This window comes from Gossypium hirsutum, chromosome A11 (genome assembly GCF_007990345.1).
Source record: "Gossypium hirsutum isolate 1008001.06 chromosome A11, Gossypium_hirsutum_v2.1, whole genome shotgun sequence".
NCBI lineage: Eukaryota > Viridiplantae > Streptophyta > Magnoliopsida > Malvales > Malvaceae > Gossypium > Gossypium hirsutum.
In genome coordinates, this window is record NC_053434.1 from 7,649,039 (window position 1) to 7,676,936 (window position 27,898).

At 36.8% G+C, this 27,898-nt stretch overlaps 3 protein-coding genes across 9 annotated transcripts; 2 read left to right on the forward strand and 1 right to left on the reverse strand.

Moving 5' to 3' along the window:
* Positions 1–26: 26 nt before the first annotated feature.
* On the forward strand, positions 27–17,157 carry LOC107911887 (CCR4-NOT transcription complex subunit 1). 5 transcript variants are annotated; one of them, XM_041080884.1, is made up of 52 exons: positions 206–334; positions 595–640; positions 751–1,048; positions 1,171–1,399; positions 1,516–1,855; positions 1,968–2,081; positions 2,157–2,285; positions 2,361–2,552; positions 2,650–2,844; positions 3,074–3,211; positions 3,303–3,425; positions 3,519–3,772; positions 4,056–4,159; positions 4,548–4,642; positions 4,764–5,000; positions 5,529–5,720; positions 5,799–5,880; positions 5,986–6,053; positions 6,783–6,928; positions 7,069–7,177; positions 7,263–7,409; positions 7,550–7,597; positions 7,677–7,805; positions 7,938–8,177; positions 8,255–8,395; positions 8,487–8,572; positions 8,660–8,765; positions 9,184–9,279; positions 9,366–9,518; positions 9,907–10,080; positions 10,180–10,394; positions 10,467–10,602; positions 10,681–10,806; positions 11,102–11,146; positions 11,276–11,353; positions 11,446–11,562; positions 11,940–12,066; positions 12,142–12,242; positions 12,340–12,477; positions 12,666–12,749; positions 13,154–13,300; positions 13,405–13,536; positions 13,633–13,680; positions 13,761–13,907; positions 13,983–14,044; positions 14,907–15,060; positions 15,158–15,349; positions 15,453–15,557; positions 15,793–15,930; positions 16,171–16,407; positions 16,559–16,660; positions 16,761–17,157. In XM_041080884.1, exons 3-52 carry the CDS (start codon positions 880–882, stop codon positions 16,908–16,910), a joined length of 7,017 nt encoding a protein of 2,338 aa, XP_040936818.1. In that variant the 5' UTR covers positions 206–334; positions 595–640; positions 751–879; the 3' UTR covers positions 16,911–17,157. The 5 variants fall into 5 exon arrangements, with proteins under 5 accessions (XP_016695348.2, XP_016695352.2, XP_040936816.1 ...); XM_016839859.2 differs by lacking the exon at positions 595–640 and having other exon boundaries at positions 27–334; XM_016839863.2 differs by lacking the exon at positions 595–640 and having other exon boundaries at positions 27–334; positions 5,529–5,717.
* A 983-nt stretch (positions 17,158–18,140) lies between these two features.
* LOC107911888 (protein transport protein Sec61 subunit beta) lies at positions 18,141–19,225 on the reverse strand. Of its 2 annotated transcripts, none has more exons than XM_016839864.2 (2): positions 19,074–19,225; positions 18,141–18,477 (listed from the first exon to the last, which is right to left on the reverse strand). In XM_016839864.2, the coding sequence occupies exon 2, from the start codon at positions 18,473–18,475 to the stop codon at positions 18,236–18,238; it is 240 nt and encodes a 79-aa protein (XP_016695353.1). In that variant the 5' UTR covers positions 18,476–18,477; positions 19,074–19,225; the 3' UTR covers positions 18,141–18,235. The 2 variants fall into 2 exon arrangements, with proteins under 2 accessions (XP_016695353.1, XP_040936820.1); XM_041080886.1 differs by having other exon boundaries at positions 19,122–19,167.
* A 4,045-nt stretch (positions 19,226–23,270) lies between these two features.
* Positions 23,271–27,426, forward strand: LOC107911889 (transcription factor UNE10). Of its 2 annotated transcripts, none has more exons than XM_016839866.2 (6): positions 23,271–23,937; positions 24,035–24,728; positions 24,858–24,953; positions 25,074–25,139; positions 26,597–26,971; positions 27,051–27,426. In XM_016839866.2, the coding sequence occupies exons 1-6, from the start codon at positions 23,837–23,839 to the stop codon at positions 27,132–27,134; spliced, it is 1,416 nt and encodes a 471-aa protein (XP_016695355.1). In that variant the 5' UTR covers positions 23,271–23,836; the 3' UTR covers positions 27,135–27,426. The 2 variants fall into 2 exon arrangements, with proteins under 2 accessions (XP_016695355.1, XP_040936821.1); XM_041080887.1 differs by having other exon boundaries at positions 23,304–23,937; positions 24,035–24,752.
* The last annotated feature ends 472 nt before the right edge of the window (positions 27,427–27,898 follow it).

Sequence of the window (27,898 nt, forward strand, 5' to 3'; positions counted from 1 at the left end):
AAAAATTAAACATTTCGGAATTAGTTAGTCTCCCTCTCACTTCACCAAACGCAACTTTTGTCCCAATTCTAACATCCAAACAGCTCTCGACTCTCTCACTTATTCTCAACGGTTCTCTCAGTCTCCCTGATCTTGAGAGCCCCTCTAACCGCGCCACTCCTAACCTAATCCCTCTCTTTTCTCTTATATTTGTTTTACACTCACCGTAAACCCTCGTGATCCGTCTCTCCTGACCATGCTCAACCTTTCGTCCACGCTCTCAACTCACGTTCGGTTCCTGCTCCAGTCCTTGACCGAAGCCAACGCCGACTCAGTTTCTCGAGACCTCTGCCAGGTTTTCCCCCTTTCTCAATCAACTTTTTTGTAGTCATTTACGCCTATTGGGATTTTTTTTGCTGTTGCATTTCTAATGATTTGTCTGGTCACTCCAAAAACCCTAAAATTACGCAAAAGTAACTGTTAGATTTAATGTATGCTAATAGAATTAGGTTGAGTTGGGATCTAGTTGACACTCATTGCTTGATCACGTTGTAGCTCTTTCTTTACACGATTAACTAGTTTGGTGCCGTCTTATACGTAGGATTTTATGTACAGGAATGTTAAGGAAGACTAAGATCTAAGATACCGCTGATTTGTCAAGGTGTCAAGAGACATAACTAGCAGGCTTGGATGGGGGTTTTTGTTTGATACTTTTCAATTTAATGCAGTTTTCTGGATAACATGCTGATGTTGCCTGTTTATTCTTGGCAGTTCATCGAATATGGTATAGAGGGAAGCATTCTGGTGTTGCAGACCTGCTTAGATTGCTTGAACTCTCACAAGACAGATTCAAAGAATTTGCAATCTGAACAAGTTGTAGCATCGATTTTTAGACATGCAATGGACAAGCCAAATTTTTGTACTGTCTTCTGTCAGTCACTAAGAAGTATGGATATCAGTGAGAACTTTTTGGAGAATTTCTCAAAAGCAATGCAGTTTTCCATGTCTGAGAAAATTGGCATTGGTCTTGCTTTATCTGGTTCTGAAAATCCTGATATAAAAATCTGTGGTAAGTTACATTGTTTGAATGGGCATTGACTTGTTAAATGGATGTACCGTTGATTAGTTTAAGTTAGGTTCTTAGACACTGCTGATCAAAATGATGAAAGTGGAGCTTTTGCATTTTTCTAGGGAAGAATTTCTGTATGGCTCAGATTGAGGAACTGAACTTGAATACTGCCTCTTTCGATTCTACTGAGCAAATTCAGAATGTAGTTATGTTCCTCCAGTGCTCTGGTGCTCTTTCCAAGCATGTAGATTCCTTTATGCAGATGTTATCTCTAGTTCAAGCTAACGGTGCTGCACAGTTTATTTTGACTCCAATACTTTCAGATGAATCACATGGGGCTAATTTCTCAAGGTGTTCTTCTCATCTAAAACTGCAGTTAATCATGCAAGCTTCAGTGTCATGTTGTCTGTTAGTTTTTTAATCACTCTGTGATAATATATCTTTTGTTCACTTTATTTATTCTGCAGGAAAATGGATTTCTTCAATGAATCTGGAGAAAATGATTTTGATGCACTTTTAGAAGAAATGGAGAAGGAAATGAGCATGGCTGATATCATTAAGGAACTAGGCTATGGATGCACTGTTGATGTTGCACACTGCAAAGAAATTTTATCTCTTTGCTTACCTCTAACAGAGATGACTATAGCTAGAATACTTGGCACGATTGTCCTCACCTATGCAGGGCTTGAGGACAACCAAACCATGTTTTCAACATTTAGCCTGGCCCTTGGTTGCAACACCTCATATGATTTGCCTTCATTGAGCTCCTGGAACATTGATGTTCTCGTAAAAACTATAAAGCAATTTGTGAGTAATACCTTTTTTTGCTTTATGCGGTTCTTGACGTCTTTTGATTTACCAATAGCCCTTTCCTCAAGGAGCATATTTTCTTTATTTTTGTAACGCATGCTGAATACAGGCTCCTGGTACCAACTGGATTCGTGTTATTGAAAACCTGGATCATGAGGGGTTCTACATTCCTAGTGAAGCAGCATTCACTTTTTTCATGTCTGTATATCAACATGCATGCCAGGTATTGTGATTTTGTTTTAGTGTGAAGTTGCTTGCTTGTTGTATTGCTTTAGTTTTTTTATCGTTCTTTGTGCAGGACCCCTTTCCACTCCATGCCATTTGTGGGTCCATGTGGAAGAATAGTGAAGGTCAGCTATCTTTTCTAAAATATGCTGTATCAGCAGTGCCAGATGTATTTACCTTTGACCATTCTTCGAGGAAGCTGGTAAGAGCTATGTAAATGTAGTCTTTCCTTTTCTTGTCGCTATATTTGCAGTAGGAATAATGTTCAATCTTTCAGGCCTATATGGATGCAGTGTACGGCCATAAGCTTCACCTTGCAAATGAAAATCATGCCTGGCTGTGTCTTGACCTCTTAGATGTGCTATGTCAACTAGCTGAAAGGGGTCACACCATCTTTGTTCGATCAATGCTTGACTACCCCTTAAAACACTGCCCTGAAGTCCTGCTTCTTGGGATGGCACATGTTAATGTAAATGTCCACAATCTCAATATGTTCTCATGCTGTCTGATGTTTCTTTTTTGTATCTTTAACTTTTGGTTAATAAATCTTGTGCCTATGCTTGCAGACTGCTTATAATCTCCTCCTGCATGATGTAACTTCCACAGTTTTCCCAATGATAATTAAGAATGCTCTGGGTGCTGGTATGGTACTTGAACTATGGAATGTGAAGGCTAATCTTGTCTTGCGGGGATTTGTAGAAGTACACAACAGTGAGCCAGACGGCATGATTAGAATTTTGGAAGTTTGTCAAGAGTTAAAGGTAATTTGGATTTTCAATTATGTTTCTTTCCTTCTGCGTCACACTGTGAGGTAAAACATTTATTCTGCATCAGACTGCTGCTAATGTCAAATTGTTCCTTCTCTTTCACTCTCTCTCTCTTTTTAAGTTTTCAGTAGTGTTCTGATATTTCATTCCTTAGAAAGTACATTTATTTGAATGTGATAATTTATTTTTGGTAATTTCTCTGGTATCTTATTTGTTTTTGCAGATTCTATCATCAGTGCTGGAGATGATACCTTTTCCTTCTGGCATTAGATTAGCAGTCCTTGCTTCCAGGAAAGAGGTCATAGATTTTGAAAAGTGGTTGAGTAGTAACCTGAATACATATAAAGATGTTTTCTTGGAGGTGATATCAAGTCCTTCTCCAGCCTTTATGATTACTGAAGCTAATTTGATCCTAAGAATGTTTTGGCTGACATGTCTGATGCAACTTTCAGGAGTGCCTAAAGTTCTTGAAGGAGATACAGTTTGGTGGATCACAAGAGTTTTCTGCCACACCTTTCCATCATAGTACTGCTGTTTTGAATCTTTATTTGGAAGCTAGTTCTACCATTATCAAGGTACTACTGTTAATTGGTTATTCTTGTAATCCACATCTGGTATATTTTTTTTTTGGAAACTAACTGCTTTTCCTGTGTATGTATCCTGTGCAGGTTCTTAAAGCTAATACTGGGGTGATAGCCTCTACTCAGCTTCTCGAGGAAATGGAAAGGTTGCATGTGACAATAATGGATTCTACTCCAAAGTTGCAAAATGGTGGGTCCACAGAGTCTTCAACCTCTGATGGATATGGAGATGATATTGAGGCAGAAGCAAACTCTTACTTTCATCAAATGTTTTCTGAACAGTTGACTACTGATGCAATGGTTCAAATGCTTGCCCGATTCAAGGATTCTTCTGTGAGAAGGTATGTTGTTGCTTCAGTACCATTCCTAGGTTTTGCTTTCATTGCTCCAAAAATATTCTCAGATTCAGTACCACTCTTGTCTATTGGCATGCCTAATAGGTTATGTGATTGTACTAGTTTCGATGCATCTGGTTGATATATATATATTTTTGGTTAAGGAAGGCATTCATCATGTCTCTATGCCACATTCTATATCTGCTTTAACATTTATCATTATTTGAAAATTTGGATTTACTAGAAAATTTCATTCCTAAGACATGGTTCAATGAGCTGTTTATAACAGGGAACAACTGATATTTGAGTGCATGATTGCGAATCTGTTTGAAGAATACCGATTTTTCCCCAAGTATCCAGAAAGACAGCTCAAAATTGCTGCAGTTCTCTTTGGTGAGTTATATAATACAATATAATCCTAATATACCAATTTTTATCCTAGCTGTTCAGGGCCATTCTGGCTGTTACATTAGCTATATGTTTCATGTGTAAGACTTTGTTGCTGTTTTAGTGTTCAAATTTTGCCATCACTTTTGTCTTTCTTTGGTTATCATGATCCATCTGGATAAATGTTTTTAAAAGTATGTGCAAAATATATGTAAAGCTCTAGTTGTTTAGTCTATAACTTACTTATCCTTTTATTTGATTCAGCTTGCTATATAGTTTTCTGACCTACAAATATATTCTTTTTTTTTTGTTAATGTGGTGTGGATAAAATTTTTAGGCTCTTTTATCAAGCCCGCCTTTTTATTAAACTTATTTCATGCTTTTGGAATTTCAGGCTCTGTTATCAAGCATCAACTTGTAACTCACCTCACTCTTGGAATTGCCTTGCGTTGTGTTCTAGATGCATTGCGTAAACCTGCAGATTCAAAAGTTAGTTATTTCTTAGCATTAGTGTTGTCTTCTTTCTCATCTTTGGTTTCTTGCCGATGAAGGTGTAAAGGAGTAATTTAGTTGTTATTAATGAATTACTGATGGTCTATCTCATGTACAGATGTTTTTGTTTGGAACCAAGGCCTTGGAGCAGTTTGTGGATCGTCTGATTGAGTGGCCGCAGTATTGCAACCATATTTTACAGATATCTCACCTGCGTGCCACTCATTCAGAGCTTGTTGCTTTCATTGAACGAGCTCTTATCAGGATTTCATCAGGTCACTTGGAGTCAGATGGGAGCAACAATCCTTCTGTTCATCACCAGGCTTCCTCTCAGGTGACCCCAGTAAACGGGGAGGTAAATCGTGGTGTTTTTTTGTTGTTGCATATGTAGAATTTAAATTTACAAATAATGATGTCACAAAATAGATATTAGGTTGGCGATAATATATAATTAAATATTGGCTCATTTTGCTGGCTATAAATGATATCTTATTTGGTTTGCATCTAAGAGTTCAGCAGGATATAATATGGTGATACAATAATATTAAGATTCTGTCATTCAAGAATTTAGCTGTTAAATCAGTTGTTTCTTTTCTCTTTATAGCCTGCATTGAAGTTTATTCTTTTTAGATCCATGCATGTATAAGTATTAAAAATAAATAAAGAGATGCTTTTGAGTTGGTGCAGCAAACTCAAGAGAAGTTTATAATGTACGATGTGTTTGGCTGTAGAAGTTTAATATGATAAAAAATCTGTAACTTGCTGATGATCTGGTCGCCATTGTGTTAGGATTTCCCCGTATTTCGGGCCAATGATCTTTTTATTTGATCTATGCAATCTGAGTTATTGCTTTCTTTTCTAATATTTGGAGTCACCATTTCAGTTAAATAGCTCTAGCATCGCTCAGCCAGGGCCACAACTTTCTTCTCAACTTCAGCTTCCAAGACATGATAGTTCTCATGATGATCGTATTAAAGCCCCTGCTGCATCTTCCAATGATGTGAAACCACTGGTGTCTTCTGTAGGGCAGCCTTCAGTTGCTCCCTTGAGTGATGCTTCTAGTATTCAGAAAGTAGTATGCCTCTTGACTTATTATTTTGTGATGTATGTGGGATCTTGTTATCTACAGCTAATATTGTTCCTTAAATTTCAGTCGCAAAGTGTAGGCAGTGGTTCGTCTATGCTGTCTGCTTCCCCTGGTTTTGTTCGATCTTCTCGGGGCGTTACTTCTACTAGTAATAATTTTCCATAACTTTGTTGGGATGTTTCATTTGCAGTCTTCCATAAAACATTGATACTTTTACGTGCACTTATGCAACAATCTTTTGTTTTTATTACAGGGTTTGGCTCTGCTTTGAACATTGAAACACTAGTTGCTGCTGCCGAGAGAAGAGAGACGCCCATAGAGGTATTTGATGAGCTGTTATTGTCAACCATCTAATTTGTATATGGAAAATTGTTTTAATTTTTTATTAATCAGTATGAATATCACAGTTCTATGTTTTTTGCTCCTGCTATTAACGACATGGAAACAATTAAAAGATTTCATATTTATAGATGATGTTATCTATTTAAACCGTATGTAATTGTGGTCTGGGCTATGATGAAAGAAAAGGATTTAGAATTTGCTACAATGGAAGTGCCAAAAACATTCAAGTTAGCTATTAGTTCCAATCTGGTGTGGCTGTAAGAATTGTTGTGTTTGGAACCATTGATGTTCTTCCCTACCTGGCTCAGACTTACATGGTTTGCAGGTGAAAGATAGAATGAGTAAACAGGTGGAAAAGTACGTGATTATGCATCATCTTGTTTGGGAGTGGACTGGGTGGAGCAAATAGAGAGTCTATATAATGTCATCATTTTACCCTAAAGTTGTTAAAATAGTCTTTTAGGAGAAAAGGGGTTCGTGTAAAGCTTGTAAGTGGACTATTTGACTCTTAAATGCTCCCAAACAGAGGGTCTCTAAAAAGTGATTTGTTGGGGGGTTTTAGTTTGCCTCCATCCCCTTCCCTCCCATAAAAAACTCCCAAGCCAGCTAGGATATTCCCTTTACTCCGTTCTAGTTCTCTTCCATCAAAACAGACTATTAATCCACTCAATGATGATCATGGAATGTTGAATTTTGCTTTATTTGTAGGCTCCGGCATCTGAGATTCAAGACAAGATATCATTCATAATCAATAATATTTCGGTTGCAAATATTGAAGCTAAAGGAAAAGAGTTCACTGAAATCCTGCAAGAGCAGTACTATCCTTGGTTTGCCCAATACATGGTTATGAAAAGGTCAGACTTAGATACTTTATTTAACATAAATGTTCATGCCTCTTTCTGTATGGTATGCCATTGATTATTCAACTGAACTGTTTATATTTCCTGCTCATTTTTCTACTATTGAATTAACTTATTCATGTGCTTTATTGCAGAGCAAGCATTGAGCCAAATTTTCATGATTTGTATTTGAAGTTTCTTGACAAAGTTAACTCAAAGGCTTTGACTAAGGCGATCATCCAGGCTACATATGAGAACTGCAAGGTTTCTGTTGTTTAATTAATTTAGCCACGCAGAATAATTTGACCAATAACTGAAAAAATGATTTATTATCCCATATACTGTTTAGGTTTTGTTGGGATCTGAGCTTATAAAATCAAGCTCTGAAGAGCGGTCGTTGCTAAAAAATTTGGGTAGTTGGCTTGGGAAGTTAACAATTGGCCGAAATCAAGTCCTGAGAGCTCGTGAAATAGATCCCAAATCTCTGATTATAGAGGTACTTGTTTCTTAAGTTTAAACTTTTAGTTGATTATACAACCTATTGTTTCAGTTTTTCTTATGCCCATCTATGACATCTGGTCTACTGATCTATCAATTGATTTGAATTTATTCATTTTTTACTTTTGCTTTTTCCAGGCGTATGAGAAGGGGCTAATGATTGCAGTTATCCCATTTACATCAAAGGTATGATTATTTATAAAATTAACTGATTTCTTGTGCTGACCTTAAGTTTGGGTTATCATAAATATGTTACATTTTGCAGATTCTTGAGCCGTGTCAAAGCAGTCTGGCATACCAACCCCCTAATCCTTGGACCATGGGCATTCTGTCATTACTAGCTGAGATTTACTCAATGCCGAACTTGAAAATGAATCTCAAGTTTGACATAGAGGTACTGTTATATATTTTAAGCATGCCATATGAAGATGAGGTCTTTTTTCTTCAATATTGTGGTTTTCCTCACAGAAGCTTGGTAATCATTTAATTTATCTGCTTATTGTGTTTTTTCTCTTTGGCTTTTTAGGTTCTATTCAAGAACCTTGGTGTGGATATGAAGGACATTTCACCGACTTCTCTTCTCAAGGATCGTAAAAGAGAACTCGAGGGGAATCCTGATTTTTCTAATAAAGATGTCGGGGTATCCCAAGCCCCAGTGGTTGCAGAAGTTAAATCTGGAATAATTTCTCCACTTAATCATGTTGATTTATCTCTTGAGGGTGCTAGTCCACCAAATTCTGGTGGCCCCACACATTTGTTATCACAGGTTTGATTTTTTATTTTTGCAGTTGCTATTAGTAGTTAATTACATGTGTTAATATTTATTTCTTGGAGTTATTTTAGTATGCTGGGCCCTTGCGTCTTTCTTCTGGTGCATTGGTGGAGGATGAAAAACTAGCTGCTTTAGGCCTGTCTGATCAGCTTCCTTCTGCACAAGGACTATTTCAAGCCACTCCATCACAGTCACCTTTTTCTGTTAGTCAGGTATGGCTGTTTTTTGTTTTCATTCTTCCATGTTCAAAGAATTGTTAACTTTTTTTATTATTTAGATTCTTCACCCTTGTCTTCTTTGCAGCTGTCCACGTCAATTCCTAACATTGGAACTCATGTTATTATCAATCAGAAGCTCAGTTCTCTAGGCTTGCACATGCACTTCCAGAGGTTTTATGCTGTTGTCATATCATTTCCTGCTTTTTCTATACATTGCTTGGTGCCTTGGTGATTAACTCTGCATATAATGTGATGCAGGGTAGTTCCAATTGCAATGGACAGAGCTATCAAAGAGATTGTAGCTGGTATTGTTCAGCGCAGTGTTTCTATAGCAACTCAAACAACCAAGGAGCTTGTTTTAAAGGTCTGAAATGTCAAGTCAATGAAGCTTAGATCCAAGTACTTTTAAATTTATTCAATCCATTTTGTTAAGGCAATAAGATGACTTTCCTTTTTTTTATCTCCATATTGGTTTACTGCCTTTAGCTCATTTTCAGAAACTGTCTTGTTACTTTTCTGTATTTTCTAGTATTTGTTCTTATTAGAGTTCAATTTTGTTTCTCTTGTTCATCTATATAAAGCTTTTATTTCTTCTCACAATCATTGGATATATTTTCTTTTAAGTTTATGTTTGTATGATTTATAATTGTCTCCTAGAAGTTATAGGGAGCATATTCCTGAAATGCCTGGGTATCATCTTGGAATGATTACAACCAACTTTTTGAACAAGTCATTGAATCACTATTCTTAGTCTTAAATCACTTTAATCAAATGCAATTTAGGATTATGCTATGGAATCAGACGAGACACGGATCTATAATGCTGCACACTTGATGGTTGCAAGTTTGGCTGGAAGTCTAGCGCATGTTACATGCAAGGTTTTATCTCATATCTTGTATTTTCTGTTATTCCATGCCTTGTCAACTTTATTGTATGGTTTTAATATGTTGTTTTGATGTTCTAGGAACCTTTACGTGGCTCTATATCAAGTCAGCTGAGGAATTCACTTCAGGGTTTGAGTGTTGGGAGTGATCTTCTAGAACAAGCTGTTCAGCTTGTTACTAATGATAACCTTGATCTTGGCTGTGCAGTGATTGAACAGGCTGCTACTGATAAGGTCATATGGTTGCTTTTGATCAATAGTATTTTGTGCATACGTGTTTCATTGAGCTAAGTTTTGCAGATAGGCTTGGTTTGATTTTCATGGATTGACTCTTACCTTGGTTCTTAAGTTGGTTTCTGTAATATCTATGAATCTCATGGATTTGGTTCATAAGTAGGGTTCATTAGTGACTCTTAACTGTTCTAATGAAAATGTTCATCAGATATTGGTTTCTAGGCTTCCTTTTTCACAGTAATGCATTATTCATGTGGTAGTTTTTTTCTGCATAGAGGTGGGATTTTAGAAAATTGGCATAGAGTTAATGTGTTTTAACTGATCTTCTGTTCTTGGTTCTAACTTTATCCCCCTCCCCGCTCTCCTTCTATATGACTTTAATATATAGGCAATACAAACAATTGATGGAGAGATAGCTACTCAACTTTCTTTAAGAAGAAAGCATAGAGATCCCACATTTTTTGATCCAAGCATGTATGGACAAGGTTCTGTGGGTGTTGTGCCTGAGGCTCTTCGACCTAAACCAGGTCACTTGTCTCTCTCTCAGCAGCGAGTGTACGAGGTAGTCTTGAATAACCATTTGAACAAGGATTACTTTGGTTCGAGAAGGAAGGCACTGATAGTTGATCCTTCCTGCTTGTTTGTCCTCTTTATCCTGTAGGACTTTGTTCGGCTTCCTTGGCAAAATCAATCTGGCCAGAATTCACATTCTATGTCTGCTAGTCCTTCAAGCTTATCTGGTGATGCTGGTCTAACCGGCACATTTGGTTCAACATCAGGGCAAGGTACCCCTGGTTACACATCTGGCCCTGGAACTCTGGGACAATTGGATGTTACTTCTGAGGCAATTGAAACTTCGTCAGCTGCTCTTTTAAGGTGGGTCAGTTTAAATGATACTTTGGTCTCTTTGATTTTTTCTGCTTTTGTAGCTGATAAAATCTGTTTCAGTGCTTCCTCAATTCATATTGGCGCAGGAGCTGCTCTTACCCAGCAGACTACTGAAAACGATCCCCTCAATGCTTCATTCCCTTCAACAACTTTGGCCCCTGAATTGCATTCAGTGGAGACCACTGATGCAGTAAAAGTGAGAAACTTTGTATGGATGAATTTTGTGCTAGTAGTCATTATTTTTTACTGACGCATGCTCCCAACTGGTTGCTAGGAACTGGGACCTACACCACAGCCGTTACCTTCATCTGCCGTAACCGAGCGTCTTGGAAGTAGCATCTCGGAGGCTTCATTGAGCACAAGGGATGCATTGGATAAATTTCAGCTTGTTGCTCTGAAGGTTGAATGCAACTCCATTTTTTTTTCCTGCCTTATTTATCCTGCTATCTTTTGGGTTCTGGGAGAATTTGGTTGGATCAGTGAATGACTTTGATGTCTGCAACTATCAACTTCTTCCTGTATTTATTTTCCATATTCCTTTTCACATTCAAATATTGTGATAAATGCACAATATCCCTTAGACTATAGCTGCCATCCCTCTTACTCTTGTGCTTGTACTACTTGAGTTTGAGTTTTTCCTATTAAACATTGAAATCTGTCAAAATATGTTTCTGACTCTTTGTCAAACCATTCAGTTGGAAAGTTTGGTGACGACTGATGGCAGAGAAGCTGACATTGAGGTATTGTTAACTTTCTTCAACTTCCATGTACTGCAGCTATGTATTTTATGTTATTTATGTATCAGCAATGAACTTTCTTTTTGTTTGGTTATATTATTTGAGCACTGTTTTATGACATTTTTATTTTAGGGACTGATCTCCGAGGTAGCTGAAATCATACTCAGATGTGTAAGTCGGGATGAGGCTGCACTTGCTGTGGCTCAAAAGGTATTCTACTGATTGTGGGGGGAATTTTTATTTTTTGGTTATTTATTTTATATTGTGAAATTGCTTGATTTTGTTTCTCAATGCATATGCAGGTTTTCAAAGGCTTATATGAGAATGCATCCAATAGTCTTCATGTCAATGCTCATCTTGCTATTCTGGCAGCTGTCCGTGATGTTTGCAAGCTTGCTGTTAAGGAGCTTACTAGTTGGGTATGCTCTGTTCTGCATTTGGAAGGAGGCTTGTTTTCCTTGGTGTATAAAACAGTGAAGTTGCATTAGTTGCCTGTAAATATTAGTTATGGAGTCCTATAGCTCCATTGCTTTGGATTCTAAACTTGTTACATGTTTTATTTGTAAAGAGAGTACGAGTAACTGCTATAACAGTTGGCTGTCTATAGTGGTTAATCTCTTGCCGTTGTTAGGACTTCATTTTAATGGGTAAAATGATGTATTCTGGCTAAGTTTTTCCATGGTATTCTGCATTTGGTGGCTTTTTGCATAACTTATTGGTTTGTTCTGTTGTAGTGGCTAGATATGTCTGGAATTATCTCTCAATCTGTGTTGATTGTTCAATTCTTCTCTTACAGGTGATATATTCGGATGAGGAGCGAAAGTTCAACAAAGATATCACAGTTGGCCTTATTCGAAGTGAATTGCTGAACCTTGCAGAGTACAACGTTCTTATGGCAAAACTTATTGATGGGGGAAGGAATAGTATGTACACAAGTAATTTTCCCTTTAGTGAAGTTATTTCTGCTAATCCCAACTCATGCAATCCATTAACTGCAGAAGCTGCTACGGAATTTGCGATGTCACTTCTTCAAACTTTGGTTACTGATGAATCCAGAGTCATCTCAGAACTCCACAATCTTGTTGATGCTCTGGCAAAGGTGGGTCTTATCTTTCTCTCTTTCCCTCCCTCTCTATCTCTTTTGTTTTCCCACTTGATTATTTTGGTATGGTCTCTTAATTGTTATGATCGTGCAGGTTGCTTCAAAACCTGGATCTTCTGAATCATTGCAACATTTGATTGAGATGATCAGAAATCCTTCTGCAAGTATGGCAGTTTTATCCAGTGCTTCTATTGGAAAGGAGGATAAGACTAGGCAGTCTAGAGACAAAAAGGTTGCCCTCTCATGTGTTATATTGTTTAATTCTTTTTCCTTTCTTTTGTTGATGTAAAAGAGGAGTCGCAGTTGCAGGGTTTGGGAGAGGAATTAATAAAATTTTTTAAGTTATAGCTTAATTTGTTATTGTTTAATTCGTACATATACTAAGATTATGTCTGAGCTCAAATCTTTTTCTTGAAGCAGGCACCTGGGCACACACCAGCTAGCAGGGAAGATAATAGTAATATAGAGGCTCTAGAACCAGATCCTGCAGGCTTCAAGGAGCAGGTGACTATTTGTTTCAGTATCTAAGAAGGCATAATGCTTTGTGCATATTATAGATTTCACTTCATACTGTTGGAGTGAAAATTCTAAGTTGGTTTTAAGGGTGTTCAAGATATAAACCTATGGGTATTAATTAACAAAAATGCCTGTTAAAAATCTCATATAATTGGATCTGCACCAATGTTTGAAAGTGGTGATGCAAGTACTCCTTGCAAGCCTGCACTATTCCTATTGGCGTACTTTAGTCATTTATCTTTCTTACTCTTTTCTCTCCTCCCTTTCTCCCAATAAAACTCTTTTTTTTCTATGCCCTGTGTTCACCGTCCTCTCTTCTTTTCTCCTACATGGCAGGAAAAGTGGTATATCACTCAATTCCTGTGTTAATTTTCTTTCTATATATTTTGTAGGTTTCCATGTTGTTTGCAGAATGGTACCAGATCTGTGAGCTTCCTGGTGCAAATGATGGACCTTGTAATCATTACATTGTACAATTGCATCAAAATGGACTGCTTAAAGGGGATGATATGACAGAACGTTTTTTCCGTATTATCACGGTGAAATTCCCCCTTGCCTCTTCTTTCCCCCCTTTGTGTTACATATAAATTAACAAGAGAACTCAGGAGATCCGAACTAATTTTTTAGTTTTACTTCATGCTAGGAACTTTCTGTTGCACATTGCCTATCTTCTGAATTCATGAATTCTGGCACATTACAATCACCTCAGCAAGTGCAAACTCTCTCTTTCCTGGCCATTGATATTTATGCAAAACTTGTGGTGTCAATCCTTAAGGTCCTACTATATCCTCTTTTTCATTATATTAATATGATCTACGTTTCATTTGCATTAAAATGTTTTAACTTGTCCTCTGTTTGGAAATTTCTTTAGTTTTGCCCAGTGGAACAGGGATCAAGTAAACTCTTTCTTATGTCCAAGGTGAAAATTATTTAACTTTTATTTGTATCTTTTGATTTTGTTTTGCAAAAATATGTAATGATATTGATGGTGCTGAACAGATTTTGACTGTGACTGTAAGACTTATTCAAAAAGAGGCTGAGGATAAGAAAGCAGCTTTTAATCCAAGACCATATTTCAGATTATTTATTAATTGGCTGTTAGATCTTGGTTCCTTGGACCCTGTCCCTGATGGTGCAAATTTTCAGGTACCATTCATCTGCATATGCTTAGCCAAGATAGTTTGCCATTGAATAGCCTAATTATTTTTGTGTTTATTGCAGATCTTGACTGCCTTTGCCAATGCATTTCATGCTCTCCATCCCCTTAAAGTTCCTGCTTTCAGGTTTGAATTGAGTTCATTTATGCTACTTTGGTTACTAGTGTAGTAACATGAGGAAAAAGTTTATTTAACACATGTTCTAAAATAGTCATGAAAGAAAGAATTGTTAGTACAAGTTTAAACATGCAATTAAAAAGATGAGTAAAAACTCTTGTATAAAATAAGACCTCTTCAAAATAAGCGAAAAGTTTTCCTTCTCTTTGCCCGAAAAGTTTTCCTTCTCTTTGCCACAAACAAGGCATTAGAGTGGCTAAAAATTACTAATTGCGAGTAGTTTATAGCTAAACAGTGATAAAACATGTGAAAAAAATAATACTCCAACCAAATGTAGCATTACTTTTTAATATATGCAAGAATATGCTTTTAGGATGTCCTGTCTCCTCTTGAAAAGCATCATTTAGATACAATTTTTAGTCTTGAGTAAAAAAATTTCCTTGTGAAGGGTTGGTTTAGTCATCATATTCTTATTTCCTTGAGTGGATACCTTATAGTGAGTTGGCTTAACTTGTAGTATGGTTTATGATAAATGGGCATTCTGGGTTAAGGTACCTGGTAGCTACAATTAAATGCTTCTGTTACTGTTTTATTTCTCACGAATCATTCAGTATAGCTAAACTATCTAATGTCCAAAAAATAATTACCTGGATGCTTTTATGCACTTTCCTATCCCCACCAACTTTGCTTTTGATTAATGCTTTAAGGAGCACTTCCATGAAGACTATCCTGAGAACACTGCATCCGGTAGGATGAAGTTGGAAAACCAATAACTTGTTGAGCATTAATATTTGGCATGCACATTTACAATCTGGAAGATGCTATTTGTAAGTCCTGTTACTTAAGTTCATTGCTTGCTTTGCTGTTATAGTTTTGCATGGCTGGAGCTTGTCAGTCACAGAAGTTTCATGCCAAAATTGCTCACCGGGAATGGTCAGAAGGGTTGGCCCTATATCCAACGATTGCTGGTAGACTTGCTTCAATTCCTGGAGCCGTTTTTGAGGAATGCTGAGCTCGGAGTGCCGGTTTGCCTCTTTCTAAGGACTTTTTTGATTATTTGTTTTCATTGTAAACAAATTATGATGGTCCTACTGATTCTCTCTTGTATTATATGCATATTAGGTTCATTTTCTGTATAAAGGCACACTCAGGGTGCTGCTGGTTCTACTTCATGACTTCCCTGAGTTCCTGTGTGATTGTCATTTTACCTTCTGTGATGTGATTCCTCCGAGCTGCATACAGATGCGAAATATTATCCTTAGTGCTTTTCCACGCAATATGAGGTTACCAGATCCATCTACTCCCAACTTAAAGGTGTTAGTTCATCATGCTCTCTCCCTCTCCCTCTCCCCCCCTCCTTTCCTCTTCGTATTGTTTAGTTTAATCAAGAAAGTAATTCTGTAATCATTGTGTGCAGATTGATTTGCTTCCGGAAATCAGAGAACCCCCTCGCATCCTTTCTGAGGTTGATGCTGCTCTGAAGGCAAAACAGATGAAGGCTGATGTAGATGAGTATCTCAAGGTTCTCAAATTAACTATTAATTTTGTGCTGGACTCATGAACTTGTTTCTTACCTTTCCCTAAACGTTTTGGTTTCTTGGTTGTTTACATCAACCTATTTCTCTTATCTAACATTTTCAGATTTGAGAACCATTCTTCTCTCCTACTTTTCACTGGAATTTTTATTACTGTCAAAGGTCCATTGAATTAACCTTTTTAAATTATTCGCTAAAAATTTTCTGAAAAATTCTCTGCAGATGAGGCCACAAGGAGGATCTACATTTCTAACTGAACTGAAACAAAGACTACTCCTTTCACCAAGCGAGGCAGCATCAGCTGGTACCCATTATAATGTTCCATTAATCAACTCACTGGTGCTATATGTCGGTATGCAGGTATTCTAAAGTTTCTTCTACTTTTCTAGATGTTATCATTTAGTAATCAATTTTTATCTTCACTATGCATAACATGTATTAATTTGCTAGGTATTTTGTTTTTAATCTCATCCAGTTAATTGGAATGAGGCCTTATTATGGAATCCTTCTAATGATATGGTGAAAAATGTAGAATGACATGTTTCTTCTGAAAATATATCATCTGGCATTTACTGAGTACTTGTGGAAAACTACTTTTAGGCAATTCAGCAACTGCAGTCGAGAGTACCTCATGCACAGTCAGCAGCAAGCACTGCTCCAATGAGTGTGTTCTTAGTTAGTGCTGCCTTAGATATTTTCCAGACTCTAATAGCAGACCTTGATTCCGAGGGGCGTTATCTTTTTCTCAATGCAATTGCGAACCAATTGCGATATCCAAACAACCATACACATTACTTCTCCTTCATCTTACTATACTTATTTGCCGAAGCGAATCAGGTAAGAACTTCTGTTTCATGGTAGTAAATTATTATTGCATTTCTAATGGACTGAGGATAAAACTTTTCTTTCTACAGGAAGAACTTCTGTTTCATGGTAGTAAATTATTATTGCATTTCTAATGGACTGAGGATAACTTTTCTTTCTACAGGAAATTATCCAAGAGCAAATCACAAGAGTTTTGTTGGAACGGCTGATTGTTAATAAACCTCATCCTTGGGGTCTCCTCATTACCTTCATTGAGCTCATAAAGGTAAAAATTGATTCTGAATGTGACATCATCTTTTAGTTTTTCTGGTATGTAATATGAAGTCAAAACTGTTCCATGTTTTTTTTTTCTCTTTTAATTTCAGAATCCTAGATACAACTTCTGGAATCGATCTTTCATAAGGTGTGCACCCGAGATTGAAAAACTCTTTGAATCTGTTGCAAGATCATGTGGGGGCTTGAAACCTGTGGACGACAGTATCGATTCTGGTTGGGTTTCTGACAACGCACACTAGCCAGTTAAAAACTCTTTTCAATGCCATAATGTAATAGGACTGTAATTTTAGAGTATCTGTAAACTGTACAAGTCTTACTATTGTTATTGTCCCTTAGAATTCTGTATTACAAGCCAGTTAAAACTTATTCCAAATTACTGCCTTCTTATTCATTGTTGTAAATGGCATGCCGAGGACTGCAAGTTCATTTTATACATTTAGAAGTATACAAAAATTGTGAATTAAGCACCCCATTGGTTTAGGCTAATTTGTCCGTTAATCTTAGATTCTTTCTTAGTAGATTTTGATAATTTTGGATAACCGGGGATACCTAGTCATTCCCTAGTCCGTCAAATATATATTAAGGAAAGTCGGGGCCAATCAAATTAAATCAGGCTCGGCAGGAAAACTGAACCACAACAATGAACAAAATATAACTCACCTATTCGCACTTCTCCTAGAACAAGAGGGAGGGACATCAGGGGCCGCTGTCCTTTCTGCAACTCCGAACCTGAATCCATTCCCCATCTTTCAAGGGATTGCAACTTAATGCAAGATTATGTAGACTGCTCCCTTTCCCGCCTGCAGTTTGGCTCAAATGAAATCTTACGTCAATACTATCTTCCCTCACCGTTGGCCTACTTTGTTCATAGCATTTGGATTGCGAGAAAAGCTATCATTTTTTTATGAACCTTTGAATGAAAACATGATTATTTCTAGAGCCATGTCTCTCGCGGTTGTCTTTTAATTCAGAAAACAAGGGCTGTCCGTCCACCATACAGGTTGAGTTTAAATGGTCAGCGCCTAGCTTAGGTAGTTTAAACTTGACGGTGTTGACTCTTGATTTGGAAAGCCAAGCGCTACTGGTTCAGATGATATTATACATGATCACTATGGGCATTGGATTGTTGGTTGCCATCATTTCCTTTACTTGCCAAATTCTGAATATTTCTCATGTCATTGTTGAATTGGATGCTATTGTTATTATTGATCTCATTAGACCTCTAGAAAATAAATGTTCATGGCAAATTAAATAAATGTTCCCTTATTTGACCAAAGAAGGAAACTACGACAAAAGCAATGAAACTAGTGCTCATGGCAAGCACTGCATTTTAGATAACCAGGTGATACCTAGTCATTTGCCAGTCTGTCATATATCCATCAGCCTGCTACATAATTGCTTGGAAGGCTTCTCCTATTATGCATTATTAAGGAAAGTCTGGGTTAATCAAATGAAATCAAATCCAGGAATAAGGAAAACTGAAAAATTATAACAATGGGAAGTGTTTGCTCCTGTTAAGACCAAAAAAAAAGAAAAAGTGTTTGCTACACGCTTGGAATACTTCCTAGTCCCTACGAACAAACTTGCCCATGATATGGAGAACTGCAACAAAAGCAATGAAACCAATGCTCATTACAAGCACCACATTTGGAGAGATCTTGAGTCCTGGAGCATCATCGGTGTAGAACTGAAGCATAGTACCAGCAGCCCCTCCCGAGGCACCCCCACCGCTTGTTGTTCTCCTCCTGCGCAGGCTTGCTGCTGCTGCTGCACTTCCTCTTGGTGGAGCTGTTCCCGTTGCCATCTCTGTTAAACAACCCACCAATCTTCACAACTAAAAATTGGTATATACACTAGCAAACACATCACGTTTCTTGATAAGAGCATTAATAAAGAATGGATATCAGGCAATACACAATTTACAAGGTGAGACCTAAACGATTTTCCCATTAGAATTACAAGTCAAGGAAATAAAGCAAGGCTGAAATTCCCAAAGTTCATAAAGCTCCCCTATGAATTATCAATAAATTCAGCCTAAACCATCCAATCCTAAACAAGATATATAATAACATAGTCGATTGAACCCCAATAAGTTTGTGTACCAAATCTTCATGCTGTAAGCCAATTTAATTATTCTAATTGACCAACAGGAGGATTTCCATCCATCCAAATTTAAGATCTGATCAAATCACAATCTCATTCAATTTAAAGGGTTCACGCATGCACTTAATCCTACTGAACTATAATGTGCAAATAAAAGTAAAAGAGTAGGTTCTGAGAAAGTATTTCTAAAGTGGATCGATCTAATCCTATCGGAGGCAAAATGAGAGATCAAGACATCGCTTAGAGAAACTCATCATCCGACATCTAATGGAAGGTAAAAGGGAAGGAGAAGAACTCGCCTGAGTGGAGTCGGAATTCAGATCCAGTAAGTTTTAGGAGACGCCTACCTGTACTGCCCTGTTTAATATATCCTTGACTAAAGTTCCGTTCGAATGTAGACAGTGGGCTTTTTCATTTCCTATATATATGCTGTCCCACCAACGGAACTGGTAGGCACCTCCACGCAGCTTTGACCAATCGCTTTCAGCCACGTCATCATATAGAGTCCCAAACAAATCTGCCTGCGGAATGATTATGTCTACGCGTGAGGCTGTGTGGGCTAAGTTGGCTCAATTGCACATATATTTCTCCTTCAATGTTGTGGAATGGATTAATCATTTTCAAATGTAAATAATTTTAATCCCAAAGTAAAACTTGGGAGTATTTTATCCTCTACCTTGAATGAAGAAAGAAGTTGTGGAGACCCAAATGAGGTTTAAAAGTGGATCAGTGAAAAAAGAATAAAATTCATGCATATGATGGCGATGGGTGCAAATAGTGATGACAACTAATGAAATCGATATCCATAACAAAGCTTAAAAGGAGTCATTGTCGGTAAGACAATTACAGAAAACGGAAAGGGGCTTGGCTTTTAGGGTGTAGACTTCTCACTACCGGATTTTAATAATGAGATTTCTTTTTAAAATTAAAATTTTTTTTATAGGAGGTTTACTGAAATTTTGAAATGTTTTAAGGAGATTTCAACTTTTTTGGAAAGTCCGCCCCTATAGGGTTGTTATCCACGCATGATTAATGTTTGGAGGTTGGAATGTCAACTTCAAGACATTGTGCAGATAAATGTGACTCAGCCCTCATTCCCGACTACCACCATTTTCCCTTCCGTATTGAGCTTAAAATCTGAGATTTTATTACATTTAACCTTAAAAATATGCATGAAATGACCAGATTATACAGTACATGGCTGCTTAAACCACCACCCATTGTGAAATATGTAAGTTTATTCACCTCCCTACTTTTCTTAATCAACCACACTCTAATTTAAATATGTCATATGGAATCACTCTTACAAGAGGTGAGACTCTTATATGTTTGGGATTAAATTGGATCCTGTACTTATAAGTGTTTTGGTGGAAAATTTAAGACATTAGACTTGATGACGTAGTTTTATAACTCGATTTATTGGTGGATAGGACAGTCATTATGGGGGCAATGGGCATTGTTGATTGGAGCATAATTTGCAAGCAACTATTACGCAAGGTGGTAAACAAGTTTAGTTGTAGCTGGATAGAGATGAAATGATCAAAAAATAATTTCAATTATATCGATAACTCCACGAGTTTCGTTGAAAGAGAACAATGCACACAAGCATTCATCCTGAAGTTAATTAAAGGTATTCTAATGCTCGATAAATTTTGAAAACTGATGCATTTAAGGTAGCAACTACAACTAGTCAACTTAAAAGAAGCAGGGCGACTTAGTTGGGGAGCAACTATGTTTGCAACATTATATCGAGGGATGTGTTGAGTGACAGACACACAAAAAATTAAAATCGATGGTTGCATACTCCTTCAGTCATGGACATGGTATTAACTATCATTTTTACGTCCTAGAGTAAACGTCCCTTATGTATTCCCACTCATAATAAGGTAAAAATTCATTCAATAATATAATTATCATATTTTTGAAATAATATATTATTTGAATAGATGGAATAATGATGCGAGTCATGTGGGTATAACGAACGAGCTCGAAGATATCCGACTATCATTAGATCAACGATCAAAAGTCGATGTTAATTTTTTAAATTTCAAATCATATAATATTTACGTAAGGATTTGAAATTCAATATTAGGTGCTTAATAAAATTTATAATTTCGTATTATTGTTTGAATGGATTCCATACACTAATCCGTGAATTCAAGAATGCATCCCGACTGAATTTTTAGCAAATCGCAATATATGGCACGTCAAGTTGTCATTGATAGCTTTTTGCGACGATTGAGATGCACGAATCCGATCGAGTGATGCACGAATTTGATTTGAAAAATGCAACGAAAAATAGGTTTAAGGGAAAACCTGAGTTTTAATTTTTTTTTTCAAAAACAATAACTTGTTGTGTTATCTAAAGTAATAAATATATATATCAAAATCATACATTTATGATTCATCAAGGATAAACGCTTTGATCAAATAGTCTTTTTCATTATCCTTAAGCTCACGTTTGCTGAGTGTAATTTACAAAATTATCAGTGAGGCAATTTCATAATTTCTCTAAATTTTTAGGTCAAGTTGTAAATAACGATAATATTTCTAGAAATTTTCTCTTTACAACTTTTTTAAATTCAAGTGTATGAGAATAATGACTCATATGCTCTTTATATATAATGAGAGTTTAGAAAGAGTTCAACAAGGATTAAAATTAATCACATTAATATTAAATTAATAAAATATTATCTATATAAATATTAATTTAAATTTAATATCTCATATTAATATTAAATTCATTAAAACAATATAATCTTTGGAAAAGTTAATTTGAAATTAAATTACCCGGTACAATCCCATTAGGAGTATATTTTTTATAGTTGTTCTACCATCGTCGCAACTGTCGTGCCCGGCGGTGCCATTGTCAGTGCCACTTCTCCCTGTCACCCCGAACCGTCATTGTTTTGCCTGAATGGGCCTAGAAAATTTGATTTTTGGCGGTTCAACCATTTTTTTTATTTTGGTCTCAAGTTTTTGTTCTCGAGTTCAATTTTCGATCTTGGGTACTATTTTCAAGTTCAAATACTCATTGGGTCAATTGTCTAACTTGAAAATTAATTTTTAAAAATATTATATTAATTTTAATTAATTTGATTAATTTAATTTTACTTTATCAAAATTAGTTTTCCAAAAAATCACTAAGATGTTCCAAATTATTTTTTCAATAAAATTTTTAAATCAAATTCTCTAGTTGAACAATTCTCACGACCATCTAATTTAATTCCACATTGAATAAATTGACTCAATTAAATTATTTCCAAAGTCATAGAATTTTCTTCTGATTCAAATACAGTCCAATCAAGTTTTTGTTGAGTTAGCGGATGGACCAATTGGACATATACAATTAGACTCGAGTAATTGCAATTATGTCCAGAAGTATCTTTTCGGTAATTCAAAATTTAGTTAATCATGGAGTCAATCTATAAGAAGAACCATGATTGAAAACTCCTTATTGTCTACTCTTTGCGAAAACAATTCATGTAACTATTTTATCCAATGACATCGTCATGTGCGTGTTATCCTTATATGATGTCCTTGATTCTTCTGAGTTATATCCGCTCACTTAATACAATTCTATTTATTTCATTGTCACCATTGTGTCTTCTTAATGATTAATATTATCACTGTCAACTAATTACTGTGATAAATTGCGCGTTCGAGAACAAGCAACTCGTGGCCATATTCCATATTTATCAATCCACATAATGTCAATGAGAGGATATCATTAACTCTTTAATCTAGTTATGAATTCTATTGTTGCTAGTAAAGGCATGCCACACACAAATCATGTACTCAACTTATCGACTATCGACTCAATCATCTTTAAAGTATAAGCTTCCATTTATATCAAAGCAAATGAGTTACATACACATAATTAGTGACTAACTCGGGATTTAGATAAATCACACAATGAGCCTTACAAGTGAATTAATTCACAATCAGATTCAAAATTAATTTAACTTGGGTCTAGTTAAATAAAATCTATGTCAAAACTTTCAACATTATTATTATTATTATTTACATAACTACAGAGTAAATATTTTTTAATTTTAAAATCACGTATTAGTAAATTTAATAAAATAATTTTAACATAAATTAAATTTTAAAAATTAAAAAAATTCTCAAAATAGAAGTATGAAATCTAAATTTTAAATATATAAACAATCTTGTCTAGTAAAGAAATAAAAAATCGAAGGTGGAAAACCATATAATTAATAGATAGTTGACTAACAGCATTTCAACTCCAAACACACTTCTAGCGATATCTAAAATTCGTTTGTGCAGCATTTGAAAGATGAAGAGAGGCTTATTATAAGCCCCGCATATAGAGTAGATCCAGCACAGCTTTTTGCACGTGGAAGTGATACACGTGTCAAGTTACTAGAGTGGCTGGCTAATCTATTCCTCAGACATCAGAGTTCCACGTGTACAAATCATAATGGGTTCTGAATTATATAAATTTATTATATAACAGTTCTCAGGCTCAGTTGAGTTCTGGCATAGGCACAGCTACTCCACCATGTCAGGGGTCGGTCCCGCATTTTCACTTCCCACTTCAATCATCAATGTTGTTGGTTCCTTTTATTTATCCCGCACCGCATTTCACTCCATTTCATTTCTTCAACTTTCCTAGTCGTCCCTTTTGGCCTCATTTTCTGTGGCTGTCTCTGCCACCTCGAATACATTGACATTACTATACACCAACCTGTTAGTAGTAGTCCTAACCCAGCCAGCCAGACTCCAGTTACCCCGTCATCAACATCGTCATTTCCCCCTCCATATTTAATTTTTGGTTATTTCAACCGCTTCCCCCTCTTTTTTTGTATTAACTATATACATATATATATATGGACCAGAATCCTTCTCACTCTTCAATTGATTGTGATAAATGATAATTCTTATCTCCATTATAATAAAAGCTAGGCAACCCCATTTATTTTTCATTATGCCTCTTGTGTGAAACATGAAATTTATGAAGCAAAGCCGATTGTACGTCAAGCCCCTCCCACACACCAAATCCTGCAACTAGTTCTGAAAAAAGAAAGTTTGGTTAAAAATGAGTCAGTGTGTTCCCAGTTGGGATCTGGACGATCATCATGTCACTGCACGCCATTCCTTACGCTCTAACTCCAACTCCACCGCCCCTGATGTTCACATGTACTAACTTTCTCGCTTTCTCTACTCCCTTATATCTATATATGCACACACACATGTATGTACTTTTGTTGATGTATGTATGTGATTTACTTTGCAGGTCGGACTACGAAGTGGCAGAATTAACATGGGAAAATGGCCAACTAGCCATGCATGGTTTAGGTCCGGCACGTGTGCCGGCTAAACCCTTAGTTTCCAACCCTCCCTCGAAGTACACTTGGGATAAACCAAGGGCTAATGGCACTTTGGAGTCCATAGTGAACCAGGCCACTCGCGTTCCGTATCTTAAGGTTTCTCTTGATGGTGACCGGGATGAACTTGTACCCTGTTTGAACCAACACCGTGAGGCAGCGGCGTCATCTGCCGCCATGGCTATGGATGCTTTGGTTCCTTGCTCGAAAAGGACGGAGGGCCGGCCCTCCCACGCGATGGAATCTATACCAGGACTCGGAAGAACTTGCTTGGTGGGAGGCTCCACCAGGGTGGGATCCTGTAGTGGGCCGGCCGGTACCCATGACGACGAGGTACTTGTTAGCGGGAAAAGCACACGGGCGGCGCGTGCTCCTCTAATGCCAGAGTGGAGCAGCAAGGAACAAAGTGCAAGCGCCAGTGCCACGTTCGGGAAAGACCGAGACAGCCGATACGTTACTTTGGATACGTATGAGAAAGATTTTGGTATGGGTTTCACTTCTACTTCCCTTGGCTCTCCTGAAAACGCAAGCTCTACGAAACCCTGCACCAAGGCCACCACCACTGCTGATGATCATGATTCTGTTTGTCACAGTAGACCCCAGGCAAAGTTCTTCCCATTTAATTATGTAATTGCATGTCCAAAATATTTTTTTCTCCTTTTTTTTTTTGTGCGTGTGCGTGTGCGTGTGCGTGTGTGTGTTTGTGAATTTTGTTTTTTGGTTATGTTAAAGAGGAAGGAATTTGAGGAAGACAAGAAGGAAACTGGGAAATCTTCAGTTTCAAACAAAAGGAGCAGAGCTGCTGCTATCCATAACCAGTCTGAACGTGTATGCTCTCTCATCCTTGAATTTATTTTGAATTTTTTCAACAAATTAAATATAAATGCTATAATACACGCATTGTAGAAGTTTATAAGTCTTTAATTAATTGTTTGGGTGGTTTCCCAGAAAAGAAGAGACAAGATTAATCAAAGGATGAAGACATTACAGAAGCTGGTTCCCAATTCCAGCAAGGTATGAATTTTTATCTCAGCTTTTATCAGTAAACTACAACGCAAACCTAGTTTTAATGGCTAAAAATCACTGCAAAATTGGACAAGTATCAAAACAAGAAACAGTAACAGTAGTTGAATGGCAATAATTCTTGTGTGCGGTTACTTTTCACAAGTTTCCATATTAGGACTCTTATCAACATCTCATCAGTACTTCACGCGTTGACATGAAACAACCTGCATTTTCTATCACTACATATACCTTACAACTTTGCATACTAGTATTTTAATATTTTATGCTTTTCTATTTCTTTTGTATATATCTAAAAAGAATTAGGATTTATATCCATGACTTTGTATAAAGTTGAAAAAGAAAAATTGAAGCTTATCTATAGAGATCGCTAACAAACTATAAAGGCGTAATGGACCCCACCTAGGGTTATACAATAATAGAAAAAACAGAACACAACTGCTGACGAATAAAATTGTAGAAGCACCTGTCTTGGTGTTATTTCTACCAGTCTAGCAAGTTGCTACCTTTCACTGTCAATTAATTATTTTGTGGGCGGAGGTTTCTCCATTTTTGGTCTTCAATGTACTTTTTGGTGGGTTTTCCATGGATTTATCCTTAAATAAAAATAAAAGAAAGAAAAAAAACTTTCTTTTTTATCTGTTCCAAAGGAGAGTTACCCTTTACTAAAAGACTTGAAACAACTTGAGCCACTCGCACGGGACAAACTTTTTGTGTCCTCGTCTGTAAGATTCTCTTAAAAGTAAAACATATCGTACGTGTACGTGTATATGTATATGTATATGTATATGTATACATGTACTTAAGATTCCCTTGCTTGCATCCTCTTCAGATTAGTCTAGTTTACTGTTGTAGGTGCTATAAAAGAATAATTAGCATGGCTTATATGATATTAGATGTAAATTTAGAAACCATCCCATGAATTTCAATCTCTAACATTACTTCAAATGATTAGTCTTCACTGGACAGCTGCCGTCTGCAGACATAGAAAGCTAGTTACAACTTTTTTTTTTGGGGGGGGGGGTGTTCAAATGGTTGTGGGAATTTCGGGGCTTTTTCAATAATCCTACGCCACATAATATTTGCCATGGGGACAACTTGACATAAGATTGTCGGTGTGGAGATCACAATAACCTGTTACCACTTACCACTTAAAACACCCTTCATGGTAGGCCCATGTTGCTCCTGGTTATGTTTCAACTCTGTCACTGCCACGTACATAGTCTATATTAGGGTCAACTTAATCGTATAGGGAAGTAATTTTAGTGGACCTTTCCGAGTTGGTCATGCATGCAATACTAATACTAATATAGCGACACATAGAGTGAACGTGTAGAAATTTGTCGTGCAGAAAGTTACATTGAGCGCTTCTAAATGAACTATTTTATAATTAGTACTGGTATAATTCATGTTTGAACTATGTTAATTTCATTTTTGTTTCACTACAGACAGACAAAGCTTCGATGCTAGACGAAGTGATTGAATATCTGAAACAACTGCAAGCACAAGTTCAAATGATGAACAGGATGAACATACCACAGATGATGTTGCCGATGGCAATGCAACAGCAACTCCAAATGTCGATGATGGCCCCAGCGATGGGGATGGGGATGGGGATGGGTATGGGCATGGGCATGGGCATGGGTGTCATGGACATCAACACTATGGGCCGTCCCAACATCACCGGCATCTCACCTGTTATGCCTAATCCTTTCATGGCTATGACCTCCTGGGATGGCTCCGGTGAGAGGTTACAACAAGCTGCCTCAGCAGCAGCCATGATGCCAGACCCGCTTTCCACATTCCTGGCTTGCCAACCACAGGTGACATTTGTTTCCCATCATGTATGTGTGTACCTTTTAAGTATTTTGCTTTCTAAGATTAATTCGAACTTTGTTGCAGCCGATGACCATGGATGCTTACAGTCGGCTGGCCGCCATGTATCAGCAGATGCAACAACCACCAGCGTCTGGTTCTAAGAGCTAAGCTTCAAGCCAGTACTTTTTAGCTAATCTTTTCTATACAGAAACCTGAAGTTGGGTTTCAATTCTTATACATTTCCCTAGCGTTTAGGGTTTGGTACAATCTAGTTCATGTAGTTATTTCTTAATTACAAGCGTGTGAGTGGTAATTATTTTGATTGCTTAATTTGTAGTATGAAAGGATCCCATGAGCCAAGAGCTTGGTATCTTTCCTTTTCGTCAAGGCAACCATTGTATTTAGTGTTCACATTTTTTTTCTTCCAGAGTTTCGTATAATTAATTACTTTAAAACTCCACCTGATTTTTGTTACATTAATTATTGAACTTCATCTAATAATGCTTATTATCTTTATAGAAGATGCAGTAACCTCTTTTATAAAAAAAATGAAAAAAGAGAGAGTAGAGTTTCAAGCCAGAAATCAAATCCTTGTGAGATTGGGCATTCTCATAATCTCATCATTAAAGCCTTACCTAGTAAAACACCAAACTCGAGTCTTGTTCTGATTTGGTCGACTACCTCTAATGTAATTGAATGGTGGTGGGTAATCAATCAATATCTTCAATTTTTTTGTCAAATTTTCAATGTCTTAATGAGACACCTTAACGTGTAGTGTTCGTAAAAAGATGAACATTTAAATGATTAGTCGCTCATTTTGTCAACTTGTATTCAGGAATCACCACAGGTTTTTATTTTCCAATGGGTTCCACACAAATTTCCATTTTACCATTTCTTGAATGACTTGGGCCTTTTGGATAAAATCTTGAGAG